Source organism: Anas platyrhynchos, chromosome 3 (assembly GCF_047663525.1).
Source record: "Anas platyrhynchos isolate ZD024472 breed Pekin duck chromosome 3, IASCAAS_PekinDuck_T2T, whole genome shotgun sequence".
Lineage (NCBI taxonomy): Eukaryota > Metazoa > Chordata > Aves > Anseriformes > Anatidae > Anas > Anas platyrhynchos.
In genome coordinates, this window is record NC_092589.1 from 18,460,270 (window position 1) to 18,477,491 (window position 17,222).

General features: G+C 39.6%; 1 protein-coding gene across 4 annotated transcripts in view; it reads left to right on the forward strand.

Annotated features, from left to right (window-relative positions):
• FBXO11 (F-box protein 11) overlaps positions 1-17,222 on the forward strand; it is a 72,938-nt gene that overhangs the window by 2,060 nt on the left and 53,656 nt on the right. Inside the window, exon 1 of one of the 4 annotated variants that reach the window (XM_005012086.6) lies at positions 4,050-4,199. The exons of 2 other annotated variants lie outside the window; for them this stretch is intronic. Coding sequence is in view for 1 of the 2 variants with exons in the window: in XM_072035448.1 (XP_071891549.1) it covers positions 4,287-4,293 (7 nt within the window). In the remaining variant the exon portion in view is untranslated. Of the gene's footprint in view, positions 1-4,049; positions 4,200-4,271; positions 4,294-17,222 lie in introns of those variants that run through there. One more of the 4 variants, XM_072035448.1, reaches the window with a different exon arrangement.

The window sequence follows — 17,222 nt, forward strand, 5'->3', positions numbered from 1 at the left end:
ACATTACAAAAAAAAAAAAAAAAAAAAGAAACACTTCCTCCTCTCAATGATACGCACTGAGGATTTTCATCGCTGACGTTCCGTACGCACAACACAGAATTTTTTCCAGCCCCTGAGTTTTCTTCGTATTTTAAACAGATGAAAATACAGCCTCTAAGAGGCACCCGGAAAGGCGTGCTTATAAATTACACGCTGTGATTGTTCGGTTTTATGTTAGACTGCCTGTCTCAAACCATTCACATGTTACTAATTTGCTAAAGATCCAAGCAGAAACTTTTCCTGTTAAAGTATGAGACTGCAGTTTATTTGCATTACTCTGATATTTTGTGGAACTCTAGGTTAACCTTTTTATTTTATTTTTATTTTTTTTCTTACATTGTTACTGCTGTTTACCACTCAGTGGTGGTAACTGCTGAAATTACTGCTCCATATGGGTCACTGCTAGCTTTTTCCTTCCATTTTTGAAGGTCAGTTGTGCTAAGGTCTGGCTTGCTGAAAAATGCATTATTAGCATTAAGGGCTTTTGTATTAATTTCATATTTACATTGAGGGTATCTCTAGCACATTTCCTATTCCCATCTCAGAACTTGTATGGTCAGATTCAGTATCTCTGGAAGCTAATGTCACTTTACCTGTGACTTTGATGGCTTTGTACAGGGCTGTTACTGGAGAGGATAAGGAAGAATGCTACCAAATGAGAAGTCAGTATAAAAGGGTTAAACTATACCACACAAATCAGCACTGACTTTTTTCACCTTTATTCCCAAGCAATGTAGGTCGTCTTAAAAAAAGTCTGTGTAAAAGAAGCAGTGTAAGTTATTAGCAGAGGGTTTCTATTAAAATCAGATTAAAATTTGTTTAAAAATTATTATTAGATAATGTGAGTGTGCCTGTGATTAAATTAAAATTATTTTTTTGTTAAAACTGATTCTGCTCGTCCTTCACATCACAGTAAGGAGGATCTTACAAATACTGTAGAACAGAGTATATAGTGCAGCATGCAGTTAATCTTTGGAACTTCTTGTTGTTTCGTATCATTAAGGTGGATTGCTTAGTAAAATGAGTGCTAGATCCTGAACTTTATTTATTATTTAATGCTGCATAAGTACACTGTGTTTGCATCTGTGCAACAGCTGTTAAAATTTCATTATTGTGAGTCTAAAATCTAGAGTTATGACTCCTTTTATTAATACATTGCTAGGAAAAAAAAGGTAAAGAAATCCCCTGTCAAAGGTTCCTTGTAAAGGTTTAAAAATCAAATAAAGTTGTGTTGTATAATGTGAGATTATTCTTAATGTAATATATTTTATACATGTAGTATGAATAGATCTAATGAACGTATAATGGTGCTATCTATACTATAGATTGGTAAATAATGATTGTGTACCTTTCTTCTGATTACTTTGGGGAAAGGAGATCATAAAAATTCCCCCCCCCAACTTACTGTGTACAGCCAAGATAAGATGTCATCAGAATATAGTTCCCAAGATGTTTTGCCTTATGTTCTGCTGTTCACACCTCCCTCCATCTAAATTAGCCACTCTGGCTACACTATGCTACTTCTGTTTTACCTTCTCCCTCCTGATCTTTCCACAGTTACCAGTGGCGTTGCCAGTGGTTTCTTCTGTGGTTTTGGAATTCTGCATGAAGGATACAGAATGGATGGGTCCTTTCATTTGATTTAGGACAATGGTCTGTCCAGAAGGAAATTTAGACTGGCTGACGTCTGTGTTTAAAATATTCCTATGTTTGCTTATAGTGCTTTTTATTTATTTATCTATTTTCTGTTTGGCTACAGTTTTAGGAAGAAAACAAGGTTAGGCGCTTTAAAAAAAAAAGTCAGAATGCAGCTAAACTTAACCTCAAAGCTATCGTGTATGATATTTGGTTTTTTTTATTGTTTTTACTCCTCTCAAAATTATAACTGCATTAGTGCATATGTGCTTCTTCATGATGCCAGCACATTACTGTCTATGGTATTAATGAGGTTCTGAGCATTATGTCCAGTATTAAGTGTTTTCAGGATTGGACCTTGCATGTTGTTAAGCACCACATGTAGAGCGCCATCACAGCTGGTGGGGTTGCCGTGATCCTGCTCGCCTCTTTTATATGGTTTTGGTATTCACGTGACAAGGCAGTGAGCTGGCTGTGCCAAAAACCAACTCCTTTTTTTTTTCTTTTTTCTTTCCCAGGTGTATTTTTGGCTTGAGTGCCAGTACAAGGGAAGGGATAACACTGAATGCCTGTGGGTGTGGTGGGACGGTGGCAGCTCCGATTTAGATTGGGCTAAGTTGGGTCAATACTTCTGCAGTTGGGGCATAGGGAATACAGCTCGTATACCTACCTGGCAAGCTTGCTCATTTTTTTCCTCTCTGTTCTGTTTTCCAAACAAAACAAGGCTTTCATACCCGTACATTCTGTCTGTCTGTCACTCTGCAACTTCTGAATTTGTTAGCTCATTCCAACCAGATTTGACAAAGGGGTGTGAAGTTCTTAAGTTTTGTGGAAATAGTTGAATGGGCAGAGAAAGAAGACAATGAGGGAAAGACAGTTGTAACTTATCCTCCCTACCCATGCCAAGAAGCAACAGCCAGCTGGCCTGTCAGCACACAAGGTAATTGAATTAGTCACTTGTCTGTATAGGGGACACGAGTGCTTGAAGTACTGAGGGGAAGAGTAGGTTAGGCTGTGCAAGACACAAACATGTAGAAACTAAGCTCCAGTAGATCTCTTGCTCACACAGCTTGAATTTTGTAATGTTAAGATAAATATCTTGGGAAAGTTAAGGAGTCTTGATTTGGCCCTGTTTCAAGTGCATGTGTGTAAGCGTGTGCGAGATTATTTTTTATTTTTTAATATATGCACCAAAAGGGCTACGTTGGTGTGTGCTGGCCTGTAGCAGTGACTGAATTAAATGACTCTTATTCTGAAGCAGATGCCCAGACTTGCATCAAAATAGCTAAATTGGTTTCAGTTTTTGTAGGATCATCCCTTATGGCAAGAAGTCAAGAAGTCGGGCATCAGTTGCTCCAGGTGGAAAGAAATCTAATACAGGTTTTTCCATATTCCTTAAAATAGAGTTCTAGGCTGTGAAAAAAATATGTTTACATACAGATGCGTAATCATTGTTTCTGCAGCAAAAAGTTTCTAAAGTCTGCCTTGCGGTTAAAAAATTAGGTTTTATGAACTTGGTACTGCAAGCCCTACTTTTCCTTCTCAAATCCTGATTTTTCATCATGAGTACAAAAGAGGCGTACTTGTTTACTTGTGCTATTGTCCTTCATATAGGACAAGTGCATAAATTTATGCTAAAGATTATGTATCTCTTTTGCAAAGATCAAAGCTGAGTATATTTGTTTTTGCTAATAATGCTAATTGCCCATAGTTTTGGTGTATTTTTCATAATTCATCAGAATATTAACATATGTTAGTTTCTGAGAACTAGCAAGTCTTTTCAGATTTTGTTTCTGTGTTCCAAAACCCTTGAGCTGAGTGGTTGAGGTTAGGTAAATGAAGTCTCCTCCACTGGTTTATTTACCACCTTCCTGCTGTGTGGGAGCGTTACGCTCTGCCCCCTTCCTGCTCCAGCGCTACCTGGGAGCAGCGCAGTTACAGAGTGGACCAAAGCTGTCCAGCACGTGTCAGGCTTATTGCAGGTGTGCAGGGCATTACACATAATAGACATTATGGGCACTGAATATGAAGGATTTAATGTATATGCATAGAATCAGAGTACCGTGAATGTTTTGTCAGCCCGGCAGCTGCCTGGGAACGTCAGACTTGCTGCTTACTTTACATAGCAGCTTCCTCACCAGCACTGTAAATCTGGTGTGCCCGGCGAGTGCTTCAGTTTGCAGTGTACATACAAAGGGACTGCTGTGTGTGGGGGTCTGTTTGGCGCAGTAACTGTACTTATTTTGCATATGCACACTGATAGTGAGGAGGCCAAGGGCAGCCACTGCGGTGAAGACAACTCCTTTGGTCACCATCTGCTCTGGGTTGCTTCTACAGAGGAAGTTGTCTTGGGAGTATGCTCCAGGTGTATTGTAATGGGGTCACCTGTGGCAGGGCTAAAACTTCCTTTTACAGCTCGTGGCTGGGAACTGTTTGATCTGCCATAAAGAGGGGGTAGTGTGTTCCTCTAAGATTTCTAAATCATGCTGTTTGTAACATGCAATGGTAAACACACTTAACGTCAAGTAAGTAAAGTAAATCAGAACTGCATAGTATGTGGTTAATAAAAACAAAGGAAAGAAGATGTAACTGAACTAATAGGAATTTATAAAATGAAAGGTTTGTTTGCAGTTGATTTTTGTCATTACTTAATCCTCTTCTGTTTTCAGACCATTAAGTACTAATGCTGATTTTTTATTATGTGGTGCTTTTCTTTTTAGCACTTGAAAAGGAGGGGAAATATACTTAGTATTTTTTATTATTGTTGTAAACTTCAGTATGTGAACATATCCCTAGAATTTTAGTTTGAGTCCTTTGTATACAGTGAAATTATACACCTGTTAAAATTTTACTTTTAGGAAGCATTTTGAATTGCTGTAAAAGAGGAAGGCAAGGTCTAGATATAATCCTGAAGTAGAGAAGGCACTGCATGGGTACCTTTAATTTTACTTCCTACTGGAAAGTTTAACAAACTCTTTTGAGGTGGTTAAAATCTCTGCCTTTGGAATGCTTCTAAGAAGGTAGCTAACTGTTGCATAGCAATGCTTGTGGCTCTTCTCAATACATAAGGTTTGCTTGTTGTGCTGCTGCCTGTTCTTAAAATGTTATTGTTCATGGAAGCTGCTAGGATGCAGGCAAGCAACAAATGACCACTTGTAAACCATTTAGTCCTTTCAGCAGGCTTTTAAGGACTGCTCCTTATGCAGTCCTCTGAGGTATTTCCTTGAGCTGCATTTTGACAAGATAACTAAGTTATTTTAGAGCTTCTTCACTAGAGGAAGGAGTTGTCTCCCTATTCCTGTTTCTAAGCATGTTTTTATACCCTGCCTTGTGTTGTCACTCCTCTGGTTTAGGCCAACCCTGAACCAGAATGCCATGGAAGCTAAGATTCAAGAAAAAACAAACAAAACCACCACCACCTGAGTAGTTTGTTGCTGGTTAAGCACTTGGAACCGGCTAGCTGCAGAGTTCAGTGTGTATGAGATGTGGTCCTCAGGTATGCACCTGGGAATCTGGGGGAAGGAAGAGGGACTGCCCCTTGTTGTCATGGCTAATATCTGTTCAAGTAGTTGTCAAGTGCTAAAAGGAGTGGTATTTATCTTCCAGTGCAAGTGATTCTGTGTTCCAAAACTGATTAGATTTTATAGCTCTATCAGGTCAGCATCAGTCTAGTGTTGATTAAGTACATAGTTTTTCCCCTTTTTGTTTTTCCTGACTTAATCAAACCTCATAGGTGTAAGGATTAGGGCTGTTACTTAATGATTGTTTTTGCAATTGTTATTGAAAACTGATTTGGAAAATGATCTAAGCCTCTTAGCAGACAGTGCTCTTGGGCTGGGAGACAGGGGACTGGCTGGAAAATATTGGGAGTGGAAGGAAGGAATACACGTTCATTACTCTGGCTGTAGGCTGCTAGAAGGGTAGTCTCCCTCTGGTTCCTGAACACTGCGTAGGGAAACAAGCATTCCTGGGAATGAGGTTGGGAAGCAAAAGGTCTTTTATTTTTGTCCTAGTGTGAATTGCCATTACAGGGCAAAATTAAAAACTGCACTTGGAGATATTGCACTTGTTTTGAATAACCACTGTCCAGATCAACAGAAGAGCTGAACTTGCAGTCTCATGATCATCATGCTGTGTGCATGCTTTTATACCAAGGGGCTGGTTAGCATGAATAGGTCATGTTACAGTAACTATTTCCTTTTGGTAATCCTGGTTTGTAGTGTTTGGAAACAGCCTGCTTGCCTTAAGGGCTCTGACTTGTGGGTTTTCTTTTGTTGTGTGCATTTAGAGGCAAAAGTTTGTGAGTTTAGTCTCTGCTTTCTGAACGGGGTGAGCTCTAACTCTACAGATTGTCTAAATTTGGAGCTATCTTTCTATTTGGACAGGCTATTGCAGGATGACAGGTTACCAGATGTCAGCTGATCTGTGGTATCTGATGCACCATAATTGTTCATGTGTATGCTCTTAGCCTGTGGCAAGTGGAAGGTAATTTGAGTTAGCTTGACCCTCTTTCATTACCTTCTTTCAAGGCACTCCCTTGTCCACGTGGATTGTTAGACCTGCTGGAGTGCCTGGCTAAAACAATAATCCAGTTTCTGTCTCCAAGCTAGTTTGAGTATATCTATACAACAGTAAGATGAGGGCTTCGCCAGAGTTTGCTCTATCGTTGCTGTTTTGAGACTACACCTTGCTGAATGAATGATTACCACAAAGATGATACCCTGAGAATCAGTCAGATGTTATAATTACCAGGTGTGTTTTTCTCTCAGCAAAACTTATGAAAGCTTCATTAGCACATCATAAAACACTACAGTAGGTTGGTTATTTCACAGTATCTCGGTATACTTCTTTCTTGTGTTTAAAGAAGTAGGTTTTACTTTGCAATTACCAAGCATCATCTTGAAGAAGTCAGTCATTCTAATGCTGCATTCTAATGCTAGTAGTGCTTTTTGGGTGTTCTGATTCAAAGCTCACTGAAATCCTGCCTAGCTGAAAGATTCCCACTGACCACAAAATGGCACCTGAGTTTCATCTGAATTGACACGAAAGGTAAAACAGTCAACTTTGTTCGTAGTGCTTAGTTATACGAAATTTGAGTTTGTGACAGTAAATATGTAGCTATCAAATCTGCGTCATCAATAATTATTAAAAATATAAAATACTACTTAAATGCACATGGGACGAGAAATGTCTCAGTAGTCAGGTATTGCCATTCTGTCTTGCTCCCTGACTAAATTTCCAGGGCTCCCAAACAAGAACACAGAAGTGCTTCTTGAACCTACATCAGTTCCCACTCTTTCCCAAGACAAATCTGGTTAGTTAATTACTGCATTACTGATCCTACATCTGTATGACAAATAGTGTCCTTCCCATTTTTCCTTATTTAGCAGATGAGAATTTCTAAGGGAAAACTACATAAAACGTACAGCTCCTAAGTTTGTTGTACTTGGGGAAAAATGGACGGAGAAATATAACTCTTGGCATTCAGCCTTCTGGAGACATAGGCCTTGGTGCTGAATTAATGTAGTTCTCTGAGAAATAAACAGTTTTGAAGGTGGTCTATCAACATAGCTTTAGAGTAGGCTGCAATTGATTTAATAAAAAAAAAAAACACAACAAATAAACAACAAAACACTTCATGCTGCAGAAACACAGAAAAATTTCTAATTTTAATCATTTTTCTATGATCTGAGGACAAAACAGATGCTTTTTGGCTCAGTAATCTTCCCCGATTATCATGAAAGCAAGAGTCAAAAAGGTGTTCCAACAGCTGATGTATCTTCACTTCAAAATAGACGTAATGACCATCCAGATGAACATACCTGCCGTTTCCTTGAGTTGTTGCCGTCTTGGAGGTGGATGGACAACAGCTTTAAATGGCTGTTACATTAAAGACTTAGGCAAGGTGTGACGTTTCATCTTGTTCTGAAGGTGATGAGACCTGTTGTTCAACACAATGAGAGTTCACTCTAGAATTTCCCTCGCTCAGTTATTTGACCTGCATTGACTGCAGTGTCAGTGTTGATCACCAATAGGGACAGAAGATCTGAGCTCCATCCTTCCTCACCTGGGAGGTTGCAAGACTGAAGGTCTCTAAGGTGGCTGTTGTGTGTGAAAAGGAGTAGCAAGTGTTCCATCACCAAACAACCATCTTGTTCTGATCCCTTTGGTTCCTCTCTTGTGTCTGTTTTTAACCCTGCAAAGGTATATGGTAATGGAGCCTCTAAGGCATATGCTTCATGTGGCTGCTGAGAGAACCTTCTTCAATGCAAGTTTTGAAGCCGTTTGGCTAGCTCAGCATCGGTGAGAAGGCAGGAGATGAATGTTTTTGGCTACTCTTGTAGTCTGGATGGTTAGAGGAGTTGGTATGGTTGTGACAACGGTTAATATCTGAGTGACTTCAGGTGACCTTCAAGAGTAAGTTTAGACCCCTTCATATCTCGCCAAATTTCTCAGTCACGGCAGCTCGTGATCAATAATCTGTTGATATACTTGATGGTGTATCCACTACCAGTGTGGATATTTGCCATGGTCAAACTTTTCAATTATTTAAATCCTTTAAATTAAAGTAGAGGGCATACCTGACTAGGTTCACTGGGTATCAAATGAAGTCCTTTTTGAAGAGAAAGTTGTCATGGTGCATGTCAGTATGATCCTGCCGCTCCCATTTTGCCTAAGTGACTTTTGAACAACTGAGTTTGAATGAAACTCATTTTTAATGTTAGCAGGAAATGAAGTTTTTTTGACAGCTCTCTCATCTAAACCTTTTTTTTTTTTTTTCCTGAATTCAACAGAAGTGGGAGAGATAAAATTCTGACTTTCAGTTATAGGCAAAATAACCTCAATGTGTAACTTGAAAAGAAAATATACTGGGTATGTAAACGTTGAAAGAAATACTTTAACTTTTGGAGGCTTTTTGCTTTGGTAGAGCTATTAACTATAGCTTCTGTAGTTGGAGTGAAAATAAGACACATAAAGGAAGTGTGAACTTACAAAAATCTGTTTGAAATTAACTTTCCTTTTTTATTTTTGACATGTTAATTTATTTTGAAATTTTCAATATTGACACTGTATTAGTTCAGTTTAAGTTAAACCTTAATTTTTCATGCTCACTTCATTAATTTTTCTGCTTATGTTTTCTGGACAACTTTATCAAGAAACTGAAGACTTGAGCATCTACTCTGCTGTGGGTTGCTTTAACAAATTAATACAGTAGAAGTTAAAAATGGTTTGCATGTGGCAAAATCACATTTTTTAACTACTTGAAAGGCATGCCAAGCAATACCTGCCCTCCACTGATGCTGTAAAAGTGGATTCATTCCCATCTGCTTGGGCAGATCCCAACAGGCAGCATAGCTTGTCATTTACTTGTCTCCTTAATGGCGAAGATCAGAGTGCTATGAGCTGCCAATGTACTTTTTAAATGTGAGGTTTTAAAGTGTTATACAGTCAGGTGGAATTAAGAATAATGGTTGGAAACAGTGAGCGTCCTAGTGATTTGGACACAGCAATTTTCAGACTGAATAGACTTTGGTTGCTGCCCTGTTGATTCTCCTTACCAGCAAGGTGGGACCTCCAGAGCTCCTCTCTCCTACTGGTGTTAGCAAGCAGGTAACAGTCCCCTGAAGAAGTACTCTAACGCCTGGGGAAGGCAGAAATTTTCAACTGTTCCTATCACTTGAATGATGTCACTTGCATAATGAGCAGGTTTTAAATAGTAGGAAAAAAATGAAAGTCATCTGTTTTGGTGTCTCTGTGAAGTTCTGATGCTGTTGCAGTCACTAAAATTCTGCGTATGTACCAAGTTAAACATTCACTATGACCTCTAATGCTTGAATGTAGGACCCTGTTGGCAGAAAGGTTTTATTTTCAGTGGTAAAAATACTGTGTGTATGTTCTGGTGGCTGGGGGACTGTTTGAGCCTGGTTAGTTCATCTTTTCGGGATTTCTGGGATATAAAGGTATATATGTTTTTGTTTTGTCATCTTCCCCTGCGCTCTATTCTGTGCTATTGCAGAAGTGGCCAAATATATTACAGAAAACTATTTTTAAGCTTTGGCTACAGAATTTCTTTAATTCCTGTAGCTTCTGAAATCAAAATATGGTTTGGGAAGGGGGCAAAGAGGTATTTTTTTTTTTTTTTTAAGCAAACTTCCTTTTTTTTTTTTTTTTTTTATAAATACACATGGGTGCTAAATGTCCTCCCAAGGCATGTCTCGTCCCCCTCCTCTCCCCCCATCAGATATTTTTCACATATGTGGAGACAAAGTTCTGAAATACCTTTCTCCAAAGCTGGCTGGTAAAGTCTCAATACATAGATGAAATTTCCTTTGGTCGGTGTGTTTATATAAGATGTTATGATCTTATGGATTCAAATAGAAGCTAGGTTTTTTCCTCATATGAAGAGACTCACTCATGCATATATACATATTCGATTTCTTTCCTTAAAGCAACCGGAGTAATTCAGTGGCTGTTTCCTCTTTCAGTAGTTTCAGTAACAGTGGTAGGTGAAGTTAGGCTAAGGAGCAGGTCCTGGTCCAGGAGGTTCCTGACTCCTCACAGAATGTTTTTCCTAAGTCAATTCTTAGAATATACCAAAAAACCAAAACTGTTCAGTCATTCAGTGGTGTATGTGTGGAGGAAATGTCTCTCGTCCCACCGTGTTTTCCTATGGCAGTTATAGTGATGGCCTAGAGTAATTTTGAGTACAAGTAATATTTCTCTTTATTTTACTGCTTTGGATGTTTGTTGTGTGCCAGTCTTGTGTCTCGTAGAGTTCAGCTGTGTTCCGTAGCCATGCTCATTGCACACCTCTGATACAGCGAAGTACCAGTGCTCTGACTTCAGTGGGGAATGAAAGTGTTAAGAGAAGTCCTAACTTGCCCGAAGTCACCAGGGCAGTCTGTAGGCACCATCTTGCTGTTGATTTAAGCAGTCAGATCGTAGATTGCCACCAAAAGGGGTTTGATGCTCGTCTGTCCTTCCTTCCCACACCGCATCTGTACAACCAGGGGACATTGTGTAGGGGAGCTGGTGGAAAGAGGTCTGTGCTGTCTTTTCTGGTAGCATTATAGCCCTGAATTGGTTTCTTTTGATCATGGAATTGCATCTGTGGCAAAGCTCGAAATTGCACTTGATGCTTTCTGTAGTTGGTACCATAGTCCTGGAGCTGTGCTGTTTCTCTTGGTTCAGTACCTGCCTTATTTTAGTGCTCAGCTCGTCCCAAGATAAACACAAGATGGTTGGAGTGGGGGTTGTTGTTCTCAGCTGTAATTTGTCCTCTGGTCCCAGCTGATCCCTGTTCAAGGTGGGGATCACTGAACAGCTCAAAATACGGCCGTGGTGGTGCTTTGATCATTCAGGGCAGCATTATTAAGGTAAAGGGGAATTGCAGTTGGCTTGCTTAATTATGCTGGGCTGAAACCTGGAGCTGCTCTTGAATTGCCACGAGCTATATGGCCATCTGTCACTGGGGCAACAACTTGGAATACAAGGGGCAGCTGGAGGGGGTGAGGCTTGCTTCAGCTGGCAGACTTTTTTTTTTTTAATTTGCCACTACCTGTCAGTCAGAGCCCTTATTCCTTGGTAAGGAAGAGGGTAGGGGTTCCCTTAATTACTAGTGCAATTAATTAAAATAAAAATCCCAAGAGGACAAGTGGACGTTTCTGCAAGAATAAATTGCATTCATGTGTTGTGTATTCTGTGTTCTTATGGACCTGTTTTGTTTTTTTTTTTTTTGCAGTTTCAAGATGTAACAATAATAGGACAGTTGTGAAGCTGTAGGTTCATCTCTGCATGCACCAAGCCAGTCATATAATGTGATAAAATTATTCTTACTGAAATTGTGTTATTTTGTGAAAGCCTAAAGATTGAAGGAAATACGTAGAGACACAACCTAGAGAAAGGGCCATGTGGAAGGTGCAAAATCTAAATATTTGCACAGGTTTCTTAAGAAATCTCTCATCAATGGTTTTGTTACGGGTTTCCGAGTAAGGACATCTGACCTCTTAATGGTGCTGACCATGGTTGGATCTGTTGCTGTGAGTAGAGGAAAAAAAAAAAAACAAAACACTAAAGCCTTGTTTTATCTGAGGAAGACTCTGGGCTTACAAACGGTAATTGCTGGGAAAATAGCTGGAGAACACATTGCAGTTGGCAGGCAAACAGTGTGTGGCTTTTAGTTTGAAATGGTTTGAATATTTTTATCAGAAGAGGAGGTACCACTGCCTCTCTTTTATTTTATTAAATTGGTTAGCTTCCTTGCTTTTTCAAATCCAGGAATGAGTTGATAGTTCACTGTTTTCAGGAGGACTTGGATTGCTGAGGGTGGCATTTTGCATTTGCTCTTGCATGAGCCTACTTGCTGCTATTTTTTCATCCCATATAGCCAGCTCATATGCCTGGGCTAAAAGGTAGGAAACAGAACAGTGTTCATAGGGGATTCTTGGTTCTTAGTCACAATGCCGACAGGTGCAGATGGTTTTCTGCTCAATTTAAACTAGCTGCTGTTGCTTTCTAAAGGACCTTTGTAAACTGTTAATATCTGGCATACATGTGCTGTGTCCGCTGCTCCCCACTCTTCCAGCACGTCCAGTAGACCCAGAGACTGTTGAAGAGAATGGCTAACACGTCTTCCACCAGCACAAAGTTGATAAACTCTTGGTTTGGTCTCAGAATGGGTCTCAGTGCTGACTGTGCCTATACAACGTCAAGAAATAATTGGGAGGGCCCACAGGCTGAGTGTGGTCTTCTGAAAACGCTCTGCGATGTCTGGAGCATCTCCTCGTTGGGGTGTGCAGCTCACAACAGTCTGCAGTTAAAACTTCCCGTACAGCTCTCCTCCCAAGTCACATCATTTGCTGGGTGAAAGCAAGCTTCTGACTACATTTTCTCCTGATGTAGTGGAAGCATTTGTCATGAGTAACAGCCTCAAGAATTCCCAGGAAATTGAATAATACAGAACTAAATTTAATCTGAAAAATACAGTTGGATTAAAAAACAACAATGACAGAACAACACCATTGTTATTAATTAAAGGAAAATACGTTACAATTGTAAGTACCAGAGGAGACACAGACAAACTGTGCCATTCCTGTGCTGGCAAAGTAAAGGTCAGTGCCACGTTCAAAATTGTTTTCAGTCCAGTTGCTTCTGATAAATGACTTGTCAGGTGTAGTTTGGATTTTCAGATGCTCAGGTTCATGAGTTAGTTGCTTTGATTTTGATCTCTGTTCTCCCATACCGTGATTCCTAAAAGATACTTCAGCAACAGCTTTATATTGGTAAGCGTGCTGTCTGGTCTGAGGCGGTCACATTAAGCAGGGTAGGAGAGGGAGGAAGCTGTGGGGTTGTGGTATGTGCATGCATGTACTTTAAATGGTGTTTAACTTGTGTCTTAATACACAATGGCCTCCCTCCCTTGCTTTCATCTCTCTTCTTTCTTGTGAATCCAGAGCTCTTCAGTCTTTACAGTGAGCAACCAGTTCACATCAGGGCTTTGCTTTATAGAAGATGAAAAATTAATTGAGTTGCTCTTTACCCAAGCAGCTGCAGCTCTGTGTCTGTCTGCTGAGGGCACCAAAAGAGGTATTGTTTTGTTTGTGGGCTTTTTTTTTTTTGCATTTGTGTTAAATCATTGGTGATTTTTGTTGCTATATAGGTTCTGGAAGTTTTTAGCTTTGTATGATTCTCTTACATCCCCAACGCTTTAATAGCTGAGGTTGGCTGATCTTCAGCCACAATCCGTTACTTCCTGTTTGCTGGAGGGAAGCTGCTGCCCTTTCTGTTCCTTTCATAAAGAACACAAACCTCTGCCTTAAAAAACTGAGGGCTAGCACTTGAGTCTGAAACAAAATTAAATCCTTCAAAAATCTTGTAATGTCACAGCTCTTCACTTATTTTTTGTGGGAATGGTCACTCTGTCCGACTGGTAGCTGGGCACTGCTATGGAGTGAACGGCTCCAACACGTGGAATAGAGAAATAGGCACCGAAACGCAGGAGGTTTTTAGTCTTTTACCTAACTGCTGCTCTTAGTCTTGTTAGCACAGTACTGTTGTGTATGCTTAATTGTATGTGTTCAGCAGTTTACTGCCTGGCAGTAAATCGTGTCTGAGCTTTAAATATGAATTTTCCTCTCCAATGCTAGGTGATTATAAATGTTTAATGTTTATTTTTTTTCATTTTAGTAACTGCTTTTAACTAGTACATTTGATCCACGAAGTACCTAATGTTGTCGTTTTATGCTTTACTTGATACTAGGTGGGGACACCAATATATGTGAATTGCCTCTCCGTATGTTTAATTAGAAGTAATGGGTGTATATATAACTTGAAAGAGTTATCAGCCTCCTGCCTGTATGTGAGGCTGCTGCTAAATCTAGTGATTGTACCAAGGTTTAGGAACTCCTTATTTATATTACTGTGGAGTGTTTCTCGTACCTGGAGCCTGTGGATGTACATTTTCTGTTGAGTAGTATGGACTGCTGTATTGCCTACAAATGAGTTAAAATGTTAGGATGATGCAGAGCTGTTACCTGGCACCAGCAGAGCTTTTTTTTTTTTTTTTTTTTTTTTTTTTTTGGAGGATGAGGAGGCTGGTGGTAGGGAAAAGATGTGAATAAGCTTCTTCAGATGAGATTAGAAAAGAAGCTGCTAGAAAATGGGGATTTGTAAATCTGTATAGAGTAATTCCTCTTGTTCTATGCCCTATTTAGCAGTATTGGAAAGAACTTCGTTACAGAACATTTATTTTTAATCGCAGTAGGCATAGCGGTCTAATATTATTATTATAACCTAAACTCTGGCTAGTTGTCTTTTTTTTTCGGTTTCCTACTTATAATTGTCTTGCAGAAGAACTTAGGTCTAGATTGCTCCTCAGTTGGAGTGTTGTAGCCCGTGTATTGGTGATGGATTCCCTTGAGTGGCTTGGGTTGGTGTCCCTGTTGTATCGAATACCCCCCACCCCTGCAATAACTTCTGTGTAGTTGGTTTTGTTGCCTCTATTGTTATAGCTGTCTTATCATATGTGATATGGCTACCCAGGTAATTAAAAAAAATAGGTGGTTGTTTTTTGAGTGCTCCGTGCATGTCAGGCAGAAGATCTGAAAACAAACTTGCAGTGCCTATTTCTAGAGACTGGTTTGTGATGGAAGCTTCAGTGATTATAGGTGGCTGGAGCAGAAGACAATCAAGTGCAGGTAAGTGACCTGACTCAAGATGGGTGTCCTGCAGCCTCTTCCAGGCCTTAAAACAGAGCTGCCAGATGCAGGTATTTCTGCCTCACGTGGAGCAGTCTGCTTTGTGATCACAATGTAGGGGCAGCTCAGTTGTTGGGTGCAGCCTTAACGTGGAAAGACATTCAGAGGAAGCTTGAAGAGGAAAAGGCAGTGAAGCTCTCTGCAGTGTTTCATGTACTGTTACTGATGGGAGTGTTGGAGGTAAAGAGTACAAAACCTTCTGCGAGAAGGGGCTAAAGGTAGAGAATCCTAAAAATTGGTGGATATATTTTGGATTTTTTTTCTTTGCCTGAAAAACTAGGAAGAACAAGTCACCTTGAAAAAGAGGTAGCATATCCTGGGGGATTGTGCTGTGAAGTCTTCAGTCTATTATGCGTATTTTATACCCAAAACATTTTGAAATACTTGGAGGAAACAGCCCCTGTGGCTGGTCACTTTTTGTACACAGTAGTACACACTGGAATCCTCCTTTGCTGCCTCTTTTTTTTTTTTTTTTTTTCCTGCAAGTGAAATTTGTAGTCAGAAATGCAGGAACTCAAACTTCATAGGAACTATGCATTAGGTAATCCTAGGTGTATTAATAAACTTGTACTAGTAATTTTTTCTCCTGTGTGATAAATAATAATGTCAGATTTCTAAAACAAATAGCAGGGCTTTTCCCACAGCTTTCTGTTACAGCTTGTTGGGAGGAAGTAAGCAAAAGATGAAGAAAATGTGGTAGAGGAGAGATGGTGTAGAAGTCTGTTCTTTCTGTTCCAAAAAAAAAAAAAAATCCTTCTGGAAAGGGTTTTACAGCTCTTGGTGAATTAATACTAGATATCACTACATAGCTGTGGTAGAAAGCTTTTAGCAATGTTTTTCCCTACCAAGATACTTTCTTTTTTTTTGAATTTGGGAACAAAAAAACAGTAATCAACTAAACGCAAGAAAACTAAGCCCAATGGTGTATTTATAGTATCTGGAATGTAGGACAGATTGTTCGTGTTGGGGGGAAGTAAAGATATATGTGGGGGAAAAAATCAAGATTGCTGTAGAAAACTTCTGGGTTCAGAATGGTGAGGCTTAATGCATTGTGAAACCTAATGCCTTGAATTACTCTTTAAAACTGTTTCTGTGTAAAACAGCTACTAAAAAAACACATGAACAAATACTACTTTAATAAATACACTAACAGTGTAATGTTCTTGTTCATTCTGTTGTTCCAGCATGCAAACAGGATTTTTTTTAACTGAACCACGGTTTGTGAATAAACATTAGTTGTTGGAGTGAATTCTGTAGAATACATTCTAAACAGTTTTTGGTGCTTGTTAAGCATGAATGTATCAAAGATGGCTAGGATTCCATATGGTCAAACAAAATACAGCAGGATACACTGCAAAATACACTTGTAAAATATCCTTGATACATATTAAAACACTCACATTATCTCCATTCTGCTAGTGGCAAAAACAAAAACAATGAGCAGTAATCCAGGGTTACTGTTTTGGATGGAGTACAATTAACAATTGATGAGTTTCCTGAGCCTTTGTGCTAAGGCTGAGCTCCATACTTGCACTAACCTATGTAGGCGTTGGTCTGTCAAGAAAGTAGAAAGGGTACATGGAGTGACTGCCTAAAATGCAGTGTCATTGGTCTGTAGATCCTTTATGGAGGTCTTCCTCAAGAAGGCTTGGACACTGTAGAGAGGCTTTCCTTGAGGTAAGGATGCTGGATGCAGGGAACATTCACCAGTGTTCCCTGAAACATTGCAGTTCTCCAGAATCAAGCAGCGCAAGAAAGTTAAAAGGATGGGAGCAGAATCAAGTGGGGTCTGACTCCTCACTGCATTATATATTTATGTATAAATAAAATCCGGTGTTTGTGTGCAGACATGCATAGCTCTGTTTTGTGGTAGAGGTCTCAAAATTTCCTCCAGAAAAGATGGACCTCCTATAAGTCCTTTCAGAGACTGAGCTATGAAGTCTTTTTCTGGAAATGCTTCTAGAAGTGTCTTTCTCCATAAATGCTCCTTTACACTTTGAAAAGGTATTTGAGGTTTTTCTGAAAGGAAGTACATCTCTATGATTTTTTTCATTTACTTCTGCATTTCTGAATGTGACAGGACACTTTCAACTGCCATGATATTTTCCCAGAATATTGCTGTAGGTAGCTGAGTGCATCTGTCTGCTGCTAGCGTTGGTTGTGCCTACCAACTGCAAATGAAGATTCATTCCATCATAGGTCAGGCTCTGGCCCGTTTCTGATTCCTGTGCCAGCAGCAAAAACCCACACAGCACTGACATGAAATAATTCACCAAGTGTTACACAAAAATA